Source organism: Balaenoptera acutorostrata, chromosome 5 (genome assembly GCF_949987535.1).
Source record: "Balaenoptera acutorostrata chromosome 5, mBalAcu1.1, whole genome shotgun sequence".
Lineage (NCBI taxonomy): Eukaryota > Metazoa > Chordata > Mammalia > Artiodactyla > Balaenopteridae > Balaenoptera > Balaenoptera acutorostrata.
The window spans coordinates 50253603-50277649 of record NC_080068.1 but is presented as its reverse complement, the minus strand read 5'-3'; the positions used below and the strand labels follow the sequence as shown (position 1 = coordinate 50277649).

At 35.3% G+C, this 24047-nt stretch overlaps 1 protein-coding gene across 1 annotated transcript in view; it reads right to left on the bottom strand.

The window, feature by feature from the left end:
* Positions 1 to 24047, bottom strand: part of NUP54 (nucleoporin 54) — a 30413-nt gene that overhangs the window by 3993 nt on the left and 2373 nt on the right. The window contains exons 2-9 of the mRNA XM_007165562.2: positions 22396 to 22479; positions 21790 to 21939; positions 14159 to 14385; positions 12457 to 12644; positions 11531 to 11727; positions 9816 to 9870; positions 9294 to 9387; positions 3723 to 3830 (exon numbers count right to left, since the gene is read on the bottom strand). Coding sequence (XP_007165624.1) covers positions 3723 to 3830; positions 9294 to 9387; positions 9816 to 9870; positions 11531 to 11727; positions 12457 to 12644; positions 14159 to 14385; positions 21790 to 21939; positions 22396 to 22479 — 1103 coding nt within the window. The remainder of the gene's footprint in view (positions 1 to 3722; positions 3831 to 9293; positions 9388 to 9815; positions 9871 to 11530; positions 11728 to 12456; positions 12645 to 14158; positions 14386 to 21789; positions 21940 to 22395; positions 22480 to 24047) is intronic.

Below are 24047 nucleotides of genomic sequence, written 5' to 3'. Positions count from 1 at the left end.
TCACACAAATTTTTTAAAAAACCTGCATTCCCTTGAATGTGTTTGTTTTTTTTGGCCGTGCCACTTGGCCTGTGGGATCGGCTAGCAGGATCTTAGTTCCCTCACCAGGGATCAAACCTGGGGCCCCTGCAGTGGAAGCGCAGAGTCATAATCACTGGACCACCAGGGAATTCCCCCTTTGAATGTTAAAGGACCGTCTTTTAACGGTTAAGAACTACTTTGCATCTGTTCTTCTGTGAACTGCCTTTATACATTCTTTGCCCGTATTTCACTTGGGGTTTTTTAGGTCAAATTATAGGATCTCTGTATAATACAAACACTACAACTGAAATCAGTGCTGTTTGCAAATTCAAATTTTTCTTTTTCTGAAATCACTTGACTATTGACAAATGGCTTCTGTTACCTTTTACTATACAAAATTTTCTAATTCTTACATAGTCAATTTTGTTTTACAGTTTCTGGCTTTCTAGCTAAAAGTGTCTCCAGTCCCTAGGCTGTACATGCAGCCTCATAAATTTCTTAGAGTTAAGTCTTTAATACACCTTATTTTTGTATATGGTGTGATACAGTGGTCTAATTTTATTTTCCAGATGGATAGCCAATTACTCTAGCATTACTTATTAAATAAACCTACTGAACTGAAATACCACCTTTGTCATATTAAGATACATGTGCATCTATTTCTGGATTGTCCATTCTTTTCTGTGGATCTTTATATCCAATCCTACACCAATCCCATATTGATTTGATTACAAGAGCTTTAAATAGGTTCTAAAACTTGATAAGGCAAGTCCCCTTCACTATCTTTTTTGTTCCCCCCAGAAGCTATTCTCAAAACAGTTATCTTTATTTATGAACTGAAAGATTTTAATCAATTTTTTTAAAGTTGTAATTCATTTTAAAATTTTATAAAGTAGATATTGTCTTCTCATCTAAGAATATGGTTTATCTGTCTATTTGTGAAAACCTTAATTCAGATTGTATATTTCCCTCAAATTTATTCCTAAGTATTTTACAGTTTTTTCATAATAGTGAATGAAATATTTTCCTATTTCCATTAATAGTATAAAGAAACACTGATTTTTGTACATTTACCTCATATTGAGCCATCTTGCCACATTAATTCTATAGTTTATTTCCTTGGGTTTTCTAGATGTACAATCATGTCATCAGCAAAAAGAGATGATTTCTTTTCAGTGTTTATACTAGTTAACTACCGTGCTCATTACATTTATGAAAACTTGTATATTTTCCATGTGTTGCTATGATAAATTATGTTGATAGATATCCTGTTATAAAACCAACCCTCCATTCCTGAAATAAACCTTACTCAAAGTATATTCCATTAGAATTTGATAAATAGCTGGATTCTCTTTACTTATATTTCATTTAGAATTTCTGTACTTGTTTTCTTTGGTCAGATTTATTGAGGTATAATCCACATACAACAAAATTGACCCTTTTAAGGTGGACAGTTCTATGTATTTGGACAAACACAAGTTACCATCACCACAGTCAAGATACAGAACATTTCCATCACCCCAAAAAGTTCCCTCCTGCCTCCTGGAGTCTCCTCTCCCTTACCTCCTGCTCCTAGCAACTACTGATCTATTACCCACCTCTAGTTGTACTTTCGCATGAATCATATAAATGGAATCATACCATGTGTAGCCTTTCAGTCTGGCTTCTTTTGCTTAGCATAATTTGCATCTCTACTAGAATGATCTGTTTATAAATTTTTGTTTTGGGGTACTAAAAACAGAGATGTAAAATGCTGCCACTGCTCTGAGAAACAATTTGGTAGTTCTTCAAAAAGCTGAACATGAGTTACCACATAACCAAGCAATTTCCATCCTAGGTTTATGTATCCAAGAGAAACAAGAGCATACATCCACACAAACACTTGTACACAAGCGTTAATAGCAACATTATTCATACTAGCCAAAAAGTGGAAACAACCAAAATGTTTATCAATTGATGAATAAATTAAAATGTTGTATAGTCATACAATGAAATATTATTCATCAATAAAAAAGAATGAAGTGCTGTTACATGCTACAACATAAATGAACCTTGAAAATATTATGCTATGTGAAAGAAAGCCAGTCAAAAAATACCACATACCATATGATTTCATTTATATGAAGTGTCCAAAAGAGGCAAATCCATACAAACAAAATGGTTGCCTAGGGCTGGGGGGATTTGGGATGAAATGGGGAGTTGCTGCTAATGGGTATGGAGTTTGTTTTTAGAGTGATGAAAATGTTCTAAAACTGACTGTGATGATGGTTGTACAAAACGGTGCATATACTAAAAATCATTGAATTACATTAAATAGGTGAATTGTATGGTATGTGAATTATATCTCAATGAAACTGTGTAAAAAAATCTATATTTTTCATTTTGTCTGAAATAAAGTAACTTTGGAATTAGCTCTTTAATGGTTAGACAAAATTCAGCAATGAAACTATCTGACCTTGGTGCTTTTTCCATGGTTGATCTTTAATAACTTTCCCAATTGCTTCTATGGTATTTGTCTATTTAAGATTTTTCTCTGTAGATCAATTTTGCTAGAAAATCATGTTTTCTCTAACTTCTCAGTTTACTGCTGTGAATTCCATTGCAGTATTTTCTTATTCTCTTGTGTATATCTGTGGTAATGTCTCCTTTCTCACTTCTAATTTTTCTTTACCTTCTTCAGGCTCATGAGATGAGTCTTTTTTTCCTTCTTCAGACTCATGTTTCGCCATTTTAATGGTCTTTTTTTCCCCTTAAATTATTTATTTATTTATTCATTTATTTGGCTGCACCGGGTCTTAGTTGCAGCGTGCAGAATCTTTTAGTTGCAGCATGTGGGATCTTTTAGTTGCAGCGTGCAGGATCTTTAGTTGCAGCATGCGAACCCATAGCTGCAGCATATGGGATATAGTTCCCTGACCAGGGATCAAACCCAGGCCCCCTGCATTGGGAGCGTGGAAGTCTTAGCCACTGGGCCACCAGGGAAGTCCCTTAATGGTCTTTTCAAAGAAACAGCTTTTCCATTTAATCTTTCTATTATGATTAATTTTTTTTGTTTTACTTATTTCACTTTTATTTCTCTCTTATTGGTTTCTGTTGGCTTATTGATAGTATTTTTCTAACTTAAGATCAGTACTAAGTTCTTTACTTTTTGCATTTGTACTTTTAAAAAATGAAGATTTTTTTAAGGTTATAAATTGTCCTCTGAGTACAGCTTTTGCTGTATCCCACTGATTCTGCTATATAATGTTTGTTTTCATGATAATTTCAACTTTTGTTGCTATTCATTCTTTTACTTCCTCTTGTTAATTTGCAAGTTCTGTTGTTGTTTTTCATTCATTAACAGTTACACTCCCTTTTCTAGCACTCAAAATCAAAACTGTATTTTTCTACTATTTTTATGAAAACCAGATATTAATGATCTGATGCATACTTTTCTTGTACCAAGATGATTTTTTTTTCACTGCTTTCCCCCCACCCTCTCAATAAAATGCTAATTTTAAGATATTTTCACGTTCTTCACCCAGTCCTGTAAGATCTCTCCTCCAACTTCCAGGTTTTAATGAGAAAGTTTGGTACTTTCAGTTTCAGACTATTATTGTTATTTCCTTTTAGTCTGTTTTTTTCTATTGCAAAAATCCATATTTAGCATTTCCATCATGTATACAGTCTTATAAATGTTGGAAAAAAGTCCAAATTACTACCTGTAAGGTTCTGTGGGAAAGGTCCATGAGTTTCCTCTTGTATTGTGCAATTTTGGCCATAGTTGTAGTTTGATTCTTCTGTAATTCACCAATATCTTCAGATATGATCTGTTTTTTAAAAAAAAAAAATTTTTAAGGTAAATCAAATATAGGTATCACAACTATTTATCAGGGTTACCTATATGCAAAAAATGAACCTAAGAGTCATCTTTCAAAATATAAACTCTTTCCCTTTAAATCTCCTTTTATATTTCTTCCCCTTTTGTACATCTAAAAATTAAAAAGTACCATTCAAAAATTTCTTTAGAGCTCCAGAAAATTTAGTGACAAGGCAAAGTGTATAGAAAAATAATATACTTCAGAAATAATTAAGGAACTTGAAGTATACTGTAGAACAGAGCCAACAACCAGGCCATTAATAGAAAAAGCTAAGATCTATAAAGTGACATGCAAGAGGGGCCTAAAATATAGTATATAGTCGAATATCAACTGTAACAGAATATTATGGAGGGATATGCTCACAGTGGAGGGGAAAAGGATGGATATTAATTACACAACTGAAGACATTTTTATGTCTCTGGATCTTTGATTTGCTCTTTCCCTAGCCTGAAATCTTACTGTTCCACCTTATGAAAGTCTTAACCTTAAAGAGTGAGTTAAAATCCTATTTTATTATAGCTTCCGAATCAAAATTAACCCCATTATTGTTCCTATCATAATTAATCATTCTATGACACTAGCTTATATTGAGATGTTATAAGTAAGAGGGTAAGAAGATTGTACAAGACATATTTTAGCATGTCTACCTACACATGTCACCTTTTAAGGAAACTTTCCAATGCCAGGCCATGTTGAAGGGACAAAATTAGGTGACCATATTTTATATTATGTAACCCAGGCACCCTCCCCATCTCAGTTTTGAAAAGTTGTCAGGGCTTCTAGACAACAAGAGTAATTATTCTTCTATACCAGCAATATTAAGAAAAATAGAAATGTTACCACTCCCAGTATTTACTGACAAACACTAAAACATTCTAGGAATTAACCAAGAAAAAATGCTATGATTTTTAAAGAGGTTATTTTAAAACTGTTACAAAGGACACAAGACACCTCAATAAGTAAAGAAACAACATGTTCATGATGGAATAATTTAATATTACTAAGATTCAATTATCTACAAATTATATATTTAATGCAATTCCAACTAAAATTCTAGCATTTTGACAAACTCATTCTAAAACTGTTATAGAAGAATGAAGATCCATAAAGAACTTAAAAATGTGAAAAGAACGAAGATTGGAGATTCACTCTACCACATATATTTAAGATATACTACAAAGCCATAAGAGTAAAAAAATGTGAAACTGATTTAAGAACAGACTACATCACATATATATGGGAACTTGGTTTGATAAATGCTTTGATAAATCATTGAGGAAAATAGTTTTTTTGTGAATGACATTGGAAAAATTGACCCACTATTTAGAGAAAGTTGGGTTCATATCACTTAGTACATATAAAGTGAACTCCATGAGGACAGACGACTCAAATGTGAAAGGTTAAAGTATAAAATAATAGAAAAAAAAAATGTAGGAGACTCTAAGACCTTGGGTGAGGAGTGATTTCTTAAGCAAATTCCCGAAAAAGAAAACACAAGGCCAAAAAAAACCAATGGATATCATTACATTAAAATTAAGGTTTTCATAAACAACAAGATCCTACTTTATAGCACAGGGAACTATATTCAGTATCCTGTGATACACCATAATGGAAAAGAATATGAAAAACAATGTATATATATGTAAAACTGAATCACTTTGCTGTATAGTAGAAATTAACACAGCATTGTAAATCAACAACAACAACAAAATAAAGGTTTGCTGTTCAACTATGGACACTAAAGACAGAGTTAGCAGAGAGATGAGAAAAGTAGGAGATATTTAAAATGTTATAAACAGACTAGGGGCTAAAATCTATAATAAATGATGAACTCCTGAAATTCAAAAAGAAAAGATATGACGCCCAATAGAAAAACTGGACAAGATAGACTAGGTACATGCCATTCTCTCTCTCCTGTTGAAGACAGCTGTAAAATGAACAGAATGCATGGGCAACTACCTGAGGACTGAAAAATGAAAAGTGGCAGGAGGAAGAAGACATGAATTTGAAGTACCACTGAACTAGTGGTGAGTTTACCATTATTTTCCTCTCTGGCAGCCCTCCAGGTTTGGTTTCAACACAGCCCAAAACCTGGAAGTTTTGGGCTGTGTTGAAACCCAGCTCTAGCTCTAGTGCAAGGAAATACATTATGGTATCTAGGAAAGAGTTTCTCAGTTTTAACACTATTAATTTGGGCCAGATAATTCTTCGTTGCAGTGCTACTGCTCTGTACACTGTAGGATTCTTATCAGAATCCTGGCTTCTACCCACTAGATGCCTGTAGCATCCCCCCAACCCCCCAGTTGTAACAACCAAAGAAGTCTCCAGATACTGCCAAATGTGCCCTGGGGGACAAAATCACCACCACCACAACCCCCAATGAGAACTACTGCCCTCGAGCAACCACTAAAAAAACTGATAGTTGAAATGACAATAAATTAAAAACAGAATACTAAAAAATGTCCAAATAACCCAGAAGAATGCAAAAAAGAGGAAAGAGAGGAAGGAAAAACAGAGCGAACAAATAACAATAAGACTGTAGGCCTAAATCTAAATTTTATGCTGTCTACAGGAAATGTACTTCAAATATGATAAACGTAGGTTAAAAGTAAAAGGATGGAGAAAGACATACCATTCAAACACTAATCAAAAGAAAGCTAGAGTGGCTTTGTGTTAGTATCAGAGAAAGTAGACTTCCGAGCAAAGAGGATTCCCAGCAATAAAGAGGAACATTATGGAATAATAAAAAGTATATGGGCTTCCCTGGTGGCGTAGCAGTTGAGAATCTGCCTGCTAATGCAGGCGACACGGGTTCGAGCCCTGGTCTGGGAAGATCCCACATGCCGCGGAGCAACCAGGCCCATGAGCCACAACTACTGAGCCTGTGCTCCGCAACAAGAGAGGCCGCGATAGTGAGAGGCCCGCGCACCGCCATGAAGACTGGCCCCCGCTTGCCGCAACTGGAGAAAGCCCTCGCACAGAAACAAAGACCCAACACAGCCAAAAATAAATAAATAAATAAAATTTAAAAAAAAAAAAAAAGTATATATGCCAAAAAAATGTAACAATCCTAGATACTTAGGTACTTAACAGCAAACCTTCAAAATACATGAAAGGAGAAAAAGATAAATCCACAATTGTAACCAGAGACTTCAACTCTCCTCTTACAATAGAACTAGTAGACAGAAAAATCAGTAAGAATATAGAAAAACTGAACAATCTATCAAATGGATCTCACTGACATTAACAGAAAACTCCAAGAATAGCAGAATCCACATTCTTTTCATAGGCATGTGGGTTAAAAACCTTTACAAAGTTAAGGACTTCCCTGGTGGTGCAGTGGTTAAGAATCTGCCTCCCAATGCAGGGGACATGGGTTCAAGCCCTGGTCCTGGAAGATCCCACATGCCACGGAGCAACTAAGCCCATGCACCACAACTACTGAGCCTGTGCTCTAAAGCCCGTGAGCCACAACTACTGAGCCCATGTGCCACAACTACTGAAGCCTGCGCACCTAGAGCCCATGCTCCACAACAAGAGAAGCCACCGCAATGAGAAGCCCACGCACCGCAATGAAGAGTAGCTCCTGCTCGTCACAACTAGAGAAAGCCCGCGTGCAGCAACGAAGACCCAATGCAGCCAAAATAAATAAATAAATTAATTTATTTATTAAAAAAAACAAACCTTTATAAAGTTAAAAGAATTGAAATCATACAAAGTTCTCTGACCATAACAGAATTAGACTAGATAACAATAGAGTAACAGAAAAATCTCCAGACACTTGAATATGAAACAAGTCTAAATAATCCGTTAGTCAAAAAAATCCAAGTCAAATAGAATCCTCAAGGGAAATTAGAAAATATTTTTAATGAATCAAAGATGACAAATAGAACATTATCAAAACTTGGGGGATTCAGGTAAAGCAGCGCTTAGAAGGCAATTAATAGCATCAAATGCCTTTATTAGAAGTCTCAATAACCTAAGCTGCTACCTTAAGAAACTAGAAAAAGAAGAGAAAAACCCAAAGCAAGCAGAATAAAGGAAATGGTTAAGAGCAAAAATTTATGAAACTGTAAACAAAATCAGAAGAAGAAAAAATCAACGAAACCAAGAACTTGTTCTTTGAAAAGATCAATAAAATTGACAAACCTCTAGCAAGACTGATAAAAATAAAGAGAAATAATAGCTTCTTTGGCTTTACTTTGAAGAAATTTGGTCACACCCCATTTATAGTACTATGGACAACTCATTTTAAAAGTGATGCCAATAAATTCAGTGTATCCAGCCTAAGATAATAAGGCATGGATATCATGTCACATTACAAAACCATGCTGGAATTTTTAGCCAGAGAAAATAATACAAAGGAAGAATGATTATGAAGTTCAAATATTTGTAGGGCTATCATAGGAACATAGTGATTACCTACAAAACATGCCAGAGAAAACGGGTGTAAATTATAGCAAGGCAGATTCTGGGTCAATGTAAGAAAGAGAACTTGTATCAGTTAGAGCTGACAATGAAATGGGTTGCTTCATAAAACAGTAAGCTTTTCATTACTCAAACAGAGTCCAAATGAATATCTAATTAGGAATTCCATATAAGAGAACATGGAGGTGACGTCTAAGAACCTTTAGGCATTTGATTACAAAAGTCTACTTCATAAAATATTAAGTAGATTTAAGCATTCAATAATTTAAATTTGCTTCATTAAGCTACAAATTATAATACATTATGACAACATAATCATAATTGTAGCCTTCATTTTCAAAAGTGTTTAATAAAATAATATGCATTCTCTGGCTGGAATTGAAAATAACAGTCTAATTAATCTGTTAAAGCCAACAATTCTGGGACTTCCCTGGTGGCACAGTGGTTAAGAATCCGCCTGCCAATGCAGGGGACACAGGTTCGAGCCCTGGTCCGGGAAGATCCCACATGCCGCAGAGCAACTAAGCCCGTGCACCACAGCTACTGAGCCTGCGCTCTAGAGCCCGCGAGCCACAACTACTGAAGCCCGTGCGCCTAGAGCCTGTGCTCCGCAACAAGAGAAGCCACCGCAATGAGAAGCCCGTGCACCGCAAAGAAGAATAGCCCCACTTGCTGCAACTAGAGAAAGCCCGCACACAGCAATGAAGACCCAATGCAGCCAAATATAAATAAATAAATAAATAAATTTATATTATTAAAAAAAAGCCAACAATTCTAAATTCATTGTTAGAATATAACAAATCAAATTTACATGATTTTGGAGGCTCCATAATAAAGAAGTTATATAAAAGTATAATTGTTAATTTGCAGTATATACTATATTATCTCCCCTAAGACAGAACAGTAACTAAAACACATGGTAAAAAGAAAGGTCTGTAACCCCTATACTGCTCCTAGGGCTAGAGAATGAAGCTAGATTCTTACATCTAATCTGGTCTGATGCTGTTTAGTCATCTGATCTTGAACCTTCAGTCTTCGAAGAAGTTCTTTGAAACCCACCATTGGTACAGGAATTAACCTGAAGAAATACAAGTGGTCAATTTTCAGACCTAAACCTATTATTACAAAATACACGGTAAGGTTTTCATAATAACACTCGTAATTTCACTATATTTCTAGGGTTCAAAGGCAGATCTATGACTATGAAATCAACAATGTTACACCACAGAGATTTCATCTAACCTCCTTATTTTACGAATGAGGAAATACAGTTTGGTCAAAAACTGCATTACTAAATGCAGATATATAATTAGGGCACTAGTACTCAGATTTTAATGTTTTCACCGCACTATGCTGCTTTACCATAATCAACATTCTTTAAAAAGCAATGAAAAGGAAAATAAACTCACCTCGAATGTAAGAACTGTAGTTAACAGCTTGCATTTGTTTGCTTCCCTGGTAGTAAATATTAGTTCTTATATGAAAGCAAGATGAAGATACACTTACTTTTCAGAATCAGGGTTATCCACCTTGGCTTGTTCCCAGATAATTGGATCAACACCTACCACAAAGAAGAAGTATTTTTTCTAAAAGGAACTATTTTCCATTTTTATAATATTTGTATGGGAAAAGCCCTGCTAAAGTAAGACACAAAACCTAGAAGCTGTAATGAAAAATGATTGTCAAATATGACCACAACAACAAAAAATCGTAAGCTAAAGCTAAAAAAAAAAGTGACTTGAAAGCAAATATCTATAACCTATAGGGTAATAGATTAACCTCCAGAATATAGAAAGAGCTCTTCTAAATCAGAAAGACAAAAAATTTAATAGAAAATGGGCAAACGACATGAATAGGTAATTCACAAAAATTATAAACACAGGACTAATAAACATACAAAAAGCTGGTCAACTTTAGTAGTTATCAGGGAAATGCAAATGAAAATAAGTATTAATTTTTTGCCATCAGAGTGGCAAAATTAAAGACAGATAATCTCTATTGTTGGCAAAAATAGAGCAGAATGAGAAAATATTAGAAAAATTAAAAATATGAGGAAAAGTAACACATTCCTGTTATGAATGTAAATGGTAGAACTTCCCCTGGAGAGCCATTTGGCAGTTCCAACAATATGTTAAGTACAGTCATCCCTCTGGTATCCACAGAGGATAGGGTTGAGGCCCACCCCACTCCTTGGGGATGCTCAAGTCCCTTGTAAAAAATAGCGTAGTATTTGCATATAATCTACACCCATCCTACCATACACTTTAAATCATTTGTAGGTTACTTACAATATCTAATACAATGTAAATGCTTTGTAAATAGCTGCCAAGGCGCAGCAATTCAAATTTTGTTTTTTCGAACTTCCTAAGATCTTTTTTCTCCTATTTTGGAGCTGTGGTTAGTTGAATGTGCAAATGCAGAACCTACAGATGTGGAACTCCCAGATACAGAGGGCTGACTGTATACATAATCTTGACTCAAAAATTTCAGTACCAGAGATTATTCTAAAAAAATACATGCCTATGTGTTCTAAGACATATTTACAAGGATGTTAATTGCTGCATAGTTTATAATAGTAAAAGGTAGAAACAACCTAGAGGTTAAATTCAGTAAGGTACATCCACAGTATTCCACGCAGCTTTTAAAAAGAATAAGATTTATGTACTGACATGGAAAATACTAAGACATACTATAAGTCAAAAGGCAGGTTGCAGTAAATATATAGTGCAGAATACTTTTTTCAAGGACTTAGTATACATATGCTTACATTAAAATTACAGATAAAGGATTAATAAAGTTCAATAAATTATTGATAATAGTTACTTCTATGGAAGAGAGGTAAAGATCCATCACACAGTCAATCTAGAAACTTTTATGGTGAGAACACATTCAGGTTTTACTTGAATACTTAGTTAAAATAAGAGATAAGCTAAACAAAAATAAAATACTAAGATTACATCATCTTTGGGTAGATGGAGTATGGACTATTTTTCTTTAGTTCATCATTGCCCAAATTTCTAACAAACATATTAGCTATATAATAGAAAAAACTAAATGAATGAATACAATAAAAACATTCAAAACTGTGTCCCAAATAAGCAGACACAATAAGCTGACACTGGTGTTATTAATATTAATAACCAAGCAACACCTCCCAAAATAGAGGAAGCATGTATTTCTAAATTTTTCATTTCCTCAACTCTATGACTCTGGAAACATACCAGCGGGAGGATTCTGTAAAAGCTGTTTGATCTGTGCAGGAGAAAGTTCTGTTCTAGTCATAGAAAGGGTTACACAAAGTTGCTGCAACTGTGTTCTTATATTGGTTTGTTCAAAATGGGCATATAGTGTTGTAGCTGGAACTCTTCTTGAAGTACCATTTGGAGAACGCTCAACAACGTAAATGACAACTTCTGTCCTGGGGGAAAGATAACCAAGTTATAAAATATGGAGCATATAACAGCCACAAATATCAATGCAGCATGTGATTTTAGAAGGGTGCTAGCTGAATTCAGAAGCACCCTTCTAAATTAAAGGGTGCTAAATAAAGTTAAAATGAGGTAAGCAAGTAAGATATTATCTATAAAAGGTATGCTTAGCTGCAAAGTCCTATGTAAATGTTATTTTTTTTTCCCCCAGAATTGAGAAGTACTTTGGAGATTCTGTTGAAGTTTATGGGTTGCTTCATTGCAATTTAGTCCAAAAAGTAAAATCTGATTTCAGTTATTATATCTCACTGATAACAATAATTCTTCTAACCCAAGATATCCTGAAGCAAATGTCTTGACACTAAGCATGATAATTATACATAGGACAAGGGAAGTTAATCACATTTATCCATGAGTGAACATGTACAGTAATCAGTTAAAACATTCCAATGTCTTTGTGGCCCCTAATTTGCACACAGCCATAATTAAGTTTCCTCCTGTTTCTGAATGAGAAATCTAAGAAATTATTAGCATCTAATAAGAAACCCAAGATTAAGAAAAAAGCTTTTAAACAAATGCTTCTATAAATACTGAAGAATCACTAGCTGAGAAATATTCTGCTTTGAGATTTAATTTGTGCTTTAGCAACAAAAACACTGTTGATCACTCTCTTTGGACCAGGCACACAGAAATATACAGTATATTTAATGTATACTTACTGATCATCTGGCAATGTTTTAATACCCTCTACATTTACAGTAAGGGTCTGGTTTCCTCCCAAAACTTTATGCAATGATTCTACCAATTGCTGTTGCTGGCTTCGAATATCTGTTTCTTTTTTGTTGAAAACTAAAACCACTAGCCCATCTTCATCTTTATTATTGGGCATACAACTATAACCTACTGCCTGTGGAATGACAAAACAAACAATATCAAAAACGTACAGATCTCAAATCACGTGTTTAATATTAACAGCTTAACATCTGCTAAAACAGGGAAAACAGCTTAATGTCTGGTAATGAAGGGAATATGTAATGATTCTTTCCACAACTCTTCCACAGAGTAACTAAATAGCTTTCTCCTCTGAAAAACTTTGATATCCATCATCATTGGGTGTTTCCGAACACTGTGGAAACAACTCTGCATGCCATAAAAATGACTGCAAAAGTCATCGACCAAAATGTAATTTACTTTATTATATATCTGACTCATGGAATCTTAAGTGAAGTTTATATAAAGATATATAAAGAAATGTTTACCAAATAAATACTTTTAAAGTACCATAATAACACTGTCAAGTTATAAATGCTATAAACAACGTCTACATTATTTTATGGTTTCATGTAATACAAAACTTTATGAAACAGGTTAGTTTTTTACATATATTAAATGACAAACTATACCTTCCTGAAGAATTACTCTTTTAGACAGAGCCTTTTTTCTCTTTTGTCACCACTTATAATGCAATTTTTTAAAAAGAATTTAAATTCACTCTGTATTAGTTCATTATGCATTTTACCATATGTATGTTAATATATCAATTAAAAAAAGAAAAAAATTAAATTGTCATATTCAACCTATGTCTACTATATACCTCTTAGTCACTACACAAAAGTATTAAAATTTCAACTATATACACTCAAAAGATATACTTTCTTTTTGTAGAGTGATGAGATAAAGAGGTTCCCTAACAAGATAGGTTGGTCACTTTCTGTTGTTTAACCATGTTCAAGGGTCTGATCCTCAGCCCTGCAACTCCAAACACCAGCCTATGTACACATTGATTAGGTTTAAGAGACTGACATAGGCCAACAAAACTTAAAAGAGGCTGACGTATAAACTGGATTGAAATACGTTAATTTTTTATGAAAAAATACATCACCAAGTTGACCTAAATCTCACTGGCTGATAAGTAGAATCTCTGCGAAGTTAAATTCAAATGAGAAAGTTGTTTGGTAGGCATGGAATCAGAGCAAAGAAAACATACTATGTTGTTGGAGTACTGGCTTTGGCAGTCAGCTATAATGACAAGAGTATACATGCCAAGCAGAAGAGTTACTCCGATCTGCTGGTTAGGGTGTACTTTCCAGGACAATGTTAGATGAAAACCACTAAATTCTAGTTTTTGGTCTCCCCTTTATAGGTGCCAAGAAGACCATTTCCCCTCTGTTAACATTTTTTCCTGCTATAAATTACACTCTAGTCACACCTTCCTTCAGTCATATTCTGGTCATCTCAATCACACATATGTAAGAAATCACTTCAATTTTATAGTTTCTGTACTTTTAAAACGAAAGTGTTATTGTACCATGTTTAAGGAGTACTAAAAAACCAAGCAATTGTTTTCGTAGTATTATTTTAATCCAAATATCACATTTTCTCATACACTCTTCAAGTGAAGATCAAAAGCAGTATTAATACCTTAAAACGGCAAAATGGGTTTTCTTGTGTGAATTCCACTGGTGGAATGTTACTGTTGAAATATCCTTTTCCTGTTCCCCAAAAGGCCTGTAGTTGATTCCATTTTGCCAAAATAGCATCTCTCTCATCTCCCAGCAGTGTTGGAGCAGAAAGAGCACTTGCAGTATTTATCAGTTGGTTGGACTGGGCAGGAGCTTGTGTAGGCTGGCTGAAGAGACCACCTAATGCTAAAAATGTACCCCAAAATTAGTTTTTTAAAAAAAGAATCAATCAATTCAGGTCCTAGATATGGTAAGAATAATATCCCCCGCCCCAAGAGATCCACATACTAATCCCCAGAACCTGTAAATATGTTACCTTGCACAGCAAAAGGGACTTTGCAGATGTGATTAAATTAACTAAACTGAGATTATCCTGGATTATCAGAGTGGGTTCAACATAATATAAGGGCTCTTTAAAAGGGAAGAGGGAGGTCAGAGTCAAAGTGAGATTTGAAGATGCTGTGCTGCTGGCTTTGAAGATGGAGGAAGAAGCTATAAGCTAAGAAATGGAGACTCTAGAATCTGGACAAGGCAAGGGGATGGATTCTCCCCAGAGCCCCCAGAAGTAATGCAGTCCTATCAACACCTTGATTTTAGCTCAGTGAAATTTAGTTCTGGATTTCTGATCTCCAGAACTGTAAGGTAATATGTTTTAAGTCACTAAGTTTGTGACGCTTTGTTATGGCAATAATAGGAAAGTAATATGCCAGAACAATCCTTATAATGTTAAACTTGCATTTCTGATATCATCTTAATACAATTAATTCCATTAAACACAGTTTAGATCCATGATATTAATATTAGACCCACACCGAAAAAAGGGTAAAGTCTGTGAAGTTGCAGAATTGTTTTTTTAAACAACCTTTACTACTGTTATATTTGTATAATATATACAAATTGGAGGATACAAAATAAGCCAAAAGAATCATTATATCAATGTTATATCAATATCAGCTTAATAAACAATTTCCTTCTCTTAGTGCAAAGAAATATATAGTAAAAAAAAACAACAAATGGGCAAATCCTAAGCTAAAGCTTTAGCTGGCTGTGTAACTTTGGACAAGTTACTTACTCTGTGTTAAAATTTCTCCAATAGAAAGAAGGGCTAAGTTGTTAGATCAGATCAGTATTTCCAAAGTGCTAGATAAGCAAATAACCTTGGTACATGAAATTATTTTGTCAAGCAACAGTTGAGTCACCAGATGGACTAAATCATATGACAAAAACTTCTCTTTTAATTATCTGATTATATATATTTTTAAAGTCTCAGTTTGGTGCTAGTATGCCTTTAATGCCTCGTGTCATCACTTATCTCACTTTTTAACAAAGGGGAGAACAAATCTAAAACTAGGAGTTTAAAGCAAAGGTATCTAGCTAGAATTTATTAACACTATTATATTTTCTGTGGACTTAAGTTCAATTATTGTTTCTTTATAAAGAAACAATAGCTATAGCAAGTGATACTGGTTTTCCATTTATAGCAGTAGTTTGGATTTTCCTTTCAAAATAAACATATTTAATGTTTAAAAGTAAATTGATTGGGCTTCCCTGGTGGCGCAGTGGTTGGGAGTCTGCCTGCCAATGCGGGGGGCATGGGTTCGAGCCCTGGCCTGGGAGGATCCCGCGTGCCGTGGAGCAGCTGGGCCCGTGGGCCACAGCTGCTGGGCCTGCGCGTCTGGAGCCTGTGCTCCGCAACGAGAGAGGCCGTGATAGTGAGAGGCCCGCGCACCGCGGTGAAGAGTGGCCCCCGCTTGCCACAGCTGGAGAGGGCCCTCGCAGAGAGACGAAGACCCAACACAGTCATAAATAAAATACATAAATTAATTAAAAAATAAATAAATAAACTCACTTTAAAAAAAAATTAAAAAAAAAAAAAAAGTAAATTGATTTAAAGAAAATTCTCTAATAATAATACAAATGGTATGTAGATAAAAGAAAAATCATGAATACCAAAATGACCTGAATTTTAGGACCACTATATTAGATGATATTTAAGTTTTCTTTCAGCTTTAAAGATTGCAAGTACCACAAGGCCAATGGGGCTTCTACAGGGCTAGAGAGGGGCTGCTGTTACCCTCAACGTGAGAATTATTAATTCCCAAATGGGCATTTATGAAAATGGTAAAGAAGTGGATTAGAAGCCAGAAGATTTGAATCCTGATTTGCTATATGCTCACTTTGGAGCTTCCAACAAGAAATTCCTAGGTTTTATCTTCCTCAACTTTTAAATAAGATTAACAAACTATCATCTATACTAATTTACACTTCACACTAGATTCCAACCACACTAGTCTACTCAGAGCTCACTAGCTGGAAGGCATTTGAGAAACGCAAATAACAAAATGCAACAGATGCTTTTAAAGCCTTAGCATATTAGATTTCTCACACCTTTCTACCTTCTCAGGCCCTCATGCTGTTGATTATTCATTTCTTCAATCCTCAAAGAAAATCTTCAACTTTCACTGAATACGCATCCTTCTTGAAAAACTCTTCTCTCTTAGATTTCCTGACAATACAGTCTCTCCTGGTTTTATATATCATACATATATACATACATGCATATTTTCATTCATTCATTCACCATGCATTCATTCAACAAATATTTACTGAGTACCCCCTAAGTGTCAGACATAGAGGCAAACACTAAGGATATCATGGTAAACAAGACTGGTTCTTTAAACAAACTGAGCATATCAAACAAATATTAACAGTTGTGATAAGTGCCTCGAAGTAGAGGCTCTGAGAGTCCTAAATGAGGAAGCTAATCAAGCTTGGGGCAGGAGGGTTAAGAGAAGGCTGTCGCATAAGAACTTCAGCTAAGGTCTAAAGGAAGTAGTCAGCCAGGCCATGGGGTAGCGTCAAAGAAGAACAGCATGTGCAAAATCTCTGTGTCAAAGAGGAGGGGAAGATAAGCTGGCAAAAGGAATATGGAGTACTAAACAATAGGGTAAGAGAAGAAAAAGACCAGACTATCACTGAAGTTGAGGGCTCACATTGGCCAAAAATGTGACAATTTGAGCATCAAAAAGAATAATGAATGCATCCAACTCACATTCAATTTATTAAATCTCATGCATTCAAAATGATAATTTTTAAAAGTAAAAATTAAAAATTCAGAAAAATCTCAACACCTTGGACACCATTGGAAATAATCAGGCCACCAACAACTTCTTACAAAAACTGTCAGTTAAAAAGAAAGAATTTATCTTGCCTTTCCTATACAGATTCCATTTCAGGGTGACCAAGCAGTCTTGGGGAGATGCAGAAAAACTCCTTTTACAGAAGACTTTCAGTGCGGAAGAGAAGGCAGAATTAGAAAATCACTAACTCCTAATATTGCAACTCCTAATAAAATAACTGATTGAGGCAATGACCATCAATGAATGAAACCATTAGGTTAAAGACTGATGGGGAACTTTACAAGACAGACTGGCTCTCACCACCCGAACCCAATGATCAATCTTAGCATCTCTAAAAGAGATGGCCTCATAATATGATACAATAGGAAGCACACAGCACCACCCGCAAAGTATTCATGCCAAAAAGTCAAACTTAAATCTAATAAAGTACCTAAAGCTAACTTCATTTACCAGAAATATGGGGCATAAAGTCAAATGATTCTACAAGGAAACAAACAAATCTAGATTGGGGGATATTTCACAGGACAACTGGTCCAGTTTCTGTAACAATTCATGAGTGGGGTAAACAAAAAAACCCAAACAGGGAATTCTCTATACTAAAAAGAAGCTTAAGAGACATAATGTGTGGACCTTGTTTAGATCATGATTCAAATAAACCAACTGAAGAAAACTTTACTGAGACATATGGGGAAATCTGATTAAGGATGATACCAAGGAATTAGTAATTTTGAGTTGGAATGACTCCATGTTTTTAAAGAGAGAAGCATAGTAAAGCAGTAAAGTAAGGGTGAAATGACATGTTTGGGATTTGATTTAAAGTACTGACACTTCAGCAATTCAAAAAAAAAGGAGGGGGGGAGGAAGGAGGATATAGATAAAACAAATGTGGCAAGTTCTGACTTTTGTTGAATCTATTTGGTAGAACGTGGGGTCATTTTACTATTTTTGTGTTAGAATTTTTCACAATTAAAGAACAGTAGATGTTCATTGGATTTGAGATAATTAATGACCATAACTATTTGACTGGGTAAAGAAAGTAGAAAACAGATTAGTGTGGGCTAAGAGGTAATAGAAGACAGCAGCAGGGGGTCCCATTCTTCTATATCTATTTCAAGTAGTTTATGAAGGGGAGAAGAGAGTGATAGCAAGAGATAACTGAAGTGAGATGTGAAATTAAAGTAGTTTTATTTTTTTGTTTCTGTTTTAAGAAAAAAGAAACTTCAGATGTTTAAATGTGAATGAGAATAATCCTGGGATAGAGAAGCTGAAGACTTTGTTTTTGGTGGGGGATGAGAGGTGGAATGGGGTGGGGGTCTGCTGGGAAAAATAATCAACAGCACAAGGAGCCCCAGAAGGTGGGAGGATATGAGATCCAGAGCACAGGCGAAAAGAGAAGAGGATGGGTTACAGGGGTAGGTAGATAAATAAGATTCGGTAGTGGGCAACTGAAGGAATTACAATGAGGCATTCTATTTTCTCTTCGAAGCAGAGGTCAAGGCCATCTACTAAAAGTGAGAACAGAGAACTTTGAGATTTGAAGAGAATAAAGGTTTAAAATAACTTACAGAAAGTGGGAGAAAAATTTGAAAATAGAAACTTCACAGGATTACAAGGCAATGTTGAGGCCCCAACTTGGGTTGGTGATTAAGAATTTAGAGATTCAATCTTCTGTACTGTATGATTTTCTCAAGCAGTATCTAGACAGACAGTTGGGCTTACACAGGCTTGGGGTTGTTTTTTCCAGCAGACATGATACAAGGATAAGGAAGTTTAGCATACTGGCAAGAGTGACTGAAATGGAAGGACAAGGGCTCTAAGCTAATTAGAAAGGACAGTGAGACAGGAAGGAGCTGACGGAAGAGCAGAAAGTGTCAGTGCTCTAAGATCCTAATGAGGTCTAAGAACAGCTATGTTGGAAGTGGTTGAAAAGGCAGGCTAAAAGAGCAATAGGTTGTGGGATGTTTGATTATGGATTATTATTGATGATTGGAATTAGATTATTGATTGATTATGGAATTAGAACAGTTTCAGATGTTGCCAAAGTCCAAGGTAAGAATTGTGGCTAAAGTGAAATGGAAAAGGTCTTTGGAATAAAAGGTAGATGGTATGGCTGTCTGAGTACATAGCCATGTGAATGCTAAAATAACCCAGATTGAGAGCACAAGTTGGAAAGAAAAGTGGGACTCAGAGCCAGCTGCCAAAGTGTTCAATGCCCAGGAAATCAGCAGATAACAGAGATCAGACACATCAGAGGTGGTATAACCAGACAGCAAGCACCTCATGCAAGCCGGAGTTTTTAAAAATGAGGCAAAAACTCCACAGTCTTTGCAGATTAAACTCAAACTCCTTTCAACAGCAGGTCCCAAATTCATCACGCCATGCCATGCATTCGTGCCTTTGTCACTGTTATTCCCTCTGCCTGGAATACCCTTTTCTGATTTTATCCAACTGGCTAATTCCCTTAAGATTCAACTCTTCCTCTACATTCCAAAGCACCTTGTATGGGTCTATTTTAGTGCTTTCACACATATATATTTTTTATAATTGGATGTTTATTATTCTATCTAATTGGATGTTTGTTATTCTATCTCCTTATAGACTATGAGCAACCTTATATACCCAGTACATATACCTTATATACACAGTGCCTGATATAAAACATACACTCAGCAGAATGAGCCCTTTTCATTCTGAAAATGAACAGCACCAGATTCAAATTCCCATTTTTCCTAACAAGAGTAAGCACAACTATAACTTATAGTTGAAGAGACTTTATGTCAAGAAACAAAGAAAAAACTTCTTTTCCTTTCTTTTCCTTAACTACTTGGATTTCCATCAAACTTTGTATTGTTGCAGGAGGACAGTAAGAAAGATATAATTGTAACACTAGAAAGAATAATTCTATTATCTTCATCCTATTGGTTAGATAATTCTTGAAATTCATTTTTAATATGTTACTAATCTTCAATGACTGAGTAGGATGAATTTCAGCCAATCAATCAACTTACCTAAGAAAAATGAAACAAAAGTGATTTTAAGAGGTAGCAAACTATGGAAAAGCAAAAGGAGCATTACAAAGGAAGTCAAGGAACTTGAATTTATGTTCCTATACTACATCTTGGAAGATATATGGAAAAGTCACAATTTTCTCAGTTACCTCTCTTCACCTATAAAATGGAGGTAACAAGAGTTCTATTTCATAGAGTTCTTGTGATAATTAAATAAACTAATCCATACAAGATAACCCTGCAACATACTGCCACACCAGCTAGTAAGGAAGCTATCAAAGACTAATTCTACACTTGTCTGAAAGGACCTGGGAACCAACCTGAAGAGGCTTACACTGGCCAAAGATGGAACAATTTAAACATCAATATGGAAAACTGCAATGGACTGAAAAATATCAAATAATTTAAATACTTGAGTTCCTGACATAAAAAAAAAATTGGTTACCTTTGGAGAATGATAGGGAACCAACTCTTTATTTTGAAAGCTAAGAATAAAGGGAAAGAATCAACCAAATAGTGGATGAGGTAGTTTCTCTTTATAGAAGTATTTCAACAAATAAATGACAAAGGAATCTGATGGTTGGAATACCATTTTACAACCCCTAATGAATTAATGGATCTAGGTAATGATCACCAATGGCTGCTGCTAACATCACAAAAAATAGAATCAGACATTATATGCCTCTTGATAAAAATACAACACTACTTATAAAGTAGTCTTGCAAACAAACAAAAAAACTGAACTATCAACATAAATAAGCCCCTAGATCCAACCTAATTTACAAGAAATACAGAGGACAAGGGATATGCTAACTGTACAAAGGAATATGCTAACTATACAATAGGAATGCAATCAGTAAAGTTCTGACTGACAACCTCTACAGGACAAATGATCTGATTTCTTCAACAAATTGAAAAATAAATAAAAAAGAAAGAGCTAAAAGGGGAACTTACAGAGATTTAAGACAAATGAAACTAAACAATACAAGACAAAACCATAAAGAAAAGTAAGGAAGTGATCAACACAAAAGGCAAAACTATATTTCCTCTGATGGGGAAGTGACTAGGAGGGAAACATGGAGGGCTTCTGAAGTGGCTGGTCAGGGTCCACCTCCTGACATGGGCAGTGGTTACAATGGCGTAATTCATGAAGCTGTAATTTTGTGCCGCTTTCTATATTTGTTATTTTTATCAACAACAACAAAAATTTTAAAGGAGTGATACTAAACACAGAGGCCTTATAGTCAGAATCATGCCAATGTGTCTTTTCCCCAGGTGCTATCATCATATATAAACACAAGAAGTAGCTTTTAGAATACTTTATAATTCCTCCAAAAAAAAAAAAAAAAGATATCCACTAAAGTGTTTTGAACAGTGCACTCAACAATGTTGCCTACATTGTTACGGCTTTATATCTGAAAATGAAAACCTCTTATACTTACTAGTCTGTTGCTGCTGCTGCTGCTGTGTATGAAATCCTCCAAATCCAAGTCCAGTTCCCAAACCAGTACCTAAACCAGTACTAGTTCCAGCTGTTGTACCAAAGCCAGTGCCAAATCCAAAACCTTTGTTCTGAGCACCACCGAACAGTCCTTTGAATGAAAAATTTTAATTGTTTAAGGTAAAAAAACAAGCTGACTTGTAGCTCATTTGCTTCTACAAATGATATAAGATGTCCTCTTGGGCTTCCCTTGTGGCGCAGTGGTTAAGAATCCACCTGCCAACGCAGGGGACACGGGTTTGAGCCCTGGTCCGGGAAGATCCCACGTGCCGTGGAGCAACTAAGCCCGTGCACCACAACTACTGAGCCTGCACTCTAGAGCCCGCGAGCCACAACTACTGAGCCCACGTGCTACAACTACTGAAGCCCACGCACCTAGAGCCTGTGCTCTGCAACAAGAGAAGCCACCGCAATGAGAAGCCCGCACACGGCAACGAAGAGTAGCCCTAGCTCGCCACAACTAGAGAAAGCCTGCACGCAGCAACGAGGACCCAACACAGTCAAAAAAAATAAAATAAAAATTTTTAAAAAAAAGGTGTCCTCTCACCAGTAGTGCCCGTGTTAGCTGGAGCAGAAAAGCTGAACGCAGAACCTGCTGTTGTAGACGGCGTCCCAAATCCACTAAACCCACCTAATTAAAAAAGGATAAATAAAATAGCAAGGAAGAATCTTTTGTATACATATGAGGTAATTTCCTTTTCAAATTACATGATAAGCAATTGCTCCATATAAAGACAAAATATATTGGTCTAACTTTTCCTTTCTCTACTTCAGTGTCAATTTTTAAAAAACTATACTACTAATCAAGAAGTCAGTATGTTGCAAGAAATGAGCTACTAAGTATTTAAAGTAGAAATACCACAATGCAATATATACCTTTCAACTAAAGAAGTGATTAAGCTACAGCTGAGTAAACATGTTAATAAGCCTATTGCCATAGTGTTAAGGCTAAAATGACTGTGTACTTTTATAGCAGAGGTTGCAAATTCAAATGCCTACAAGATACAGGCTGATAACATTCATGAATGAAATAGACTAGGTGTTTATCGACTGCCAGAATGGATCAGTGTGAACAGTTTTTTTTAAATGGCAGCAGTTCCTAAATTCCAGCAAATTACTGCTGCAGGAGAATGGTAGTTTAGTAGTGTTGAATATTCCCACTTCTCCCGAGAAATAGAAAATCTAGATTTTCCGTGTGAAATTTACACAATTTTAAACCTGAAGTCAATTGATTTTTTTGTAACTAATTCAAATATTTTTACAACAGTGTGACAAACAGATCATACTGGCAGACTGTGCTGCCAGTTTGCAACCCTGGCTTCAGTGAATTAATTTATACTCTACTTTAGCTTATATTTCTACTTAGTCTCCATCAAGACTGAGCAACTTTTCAAATGAAACATACCAATATACTGACTCTTATATTGGTATGTAAACAAGAATGTGTTTCTTGAAGAGATAAGGGGAAAAAATATCACAAGGCAACAGTGGCCGGCAAGTAGAGCAGAGCTATCACCATGGCGCTCTGCGCCACAACACTGACAGATACACAAATTTCACTTTTAGATAAATCTAGAGATGAAATTAATCTTAACCATATCGAAGCTGACATATGAATGGAATGGAATGCTGGCCAATACACAATGGCTGTTTTCCCCTTACTGTCAGTCTTTACCTGATTACCAATGTGGTGTCAAAAAAGACTTTTAAGACAAATGTTTGAACCATTAGTGTTGAGTTATACTGCAGACTCTCTGGGATTCTAACTTTTAGTCTCATATATTTCTGGCATAAGAGACAGAGATTCATCAATATTGTAACATAAAAGATATAAGAAGGAAAAAAACCCAACCCACTGATAGTCATCATATGACTCTGACTTGGAAAATTACTCAAGAATAGACTACGTGTTGCATGCAGGCACAACCAAATACTCTATTTACTTGTAGGTTCTACTGCAGTACTGCAAACTGTAAACATTTTGATAAAAATCACCTAAAGTACTGAACATTGTTCCTAATCTTTTTTCATAACTTCTAATTTTCACAGAAAAACTAAGATATATTCTGAATTGGCTATACAATAAAAACATTGGTATCTTAACATGCTTCATAATATGAAAATGTTTATTAGTAAAAATGGATCTGCAAGGATATAAAATAAAAAAGTAAACAAGAATTTCAATCAGCCTTTTGAAGT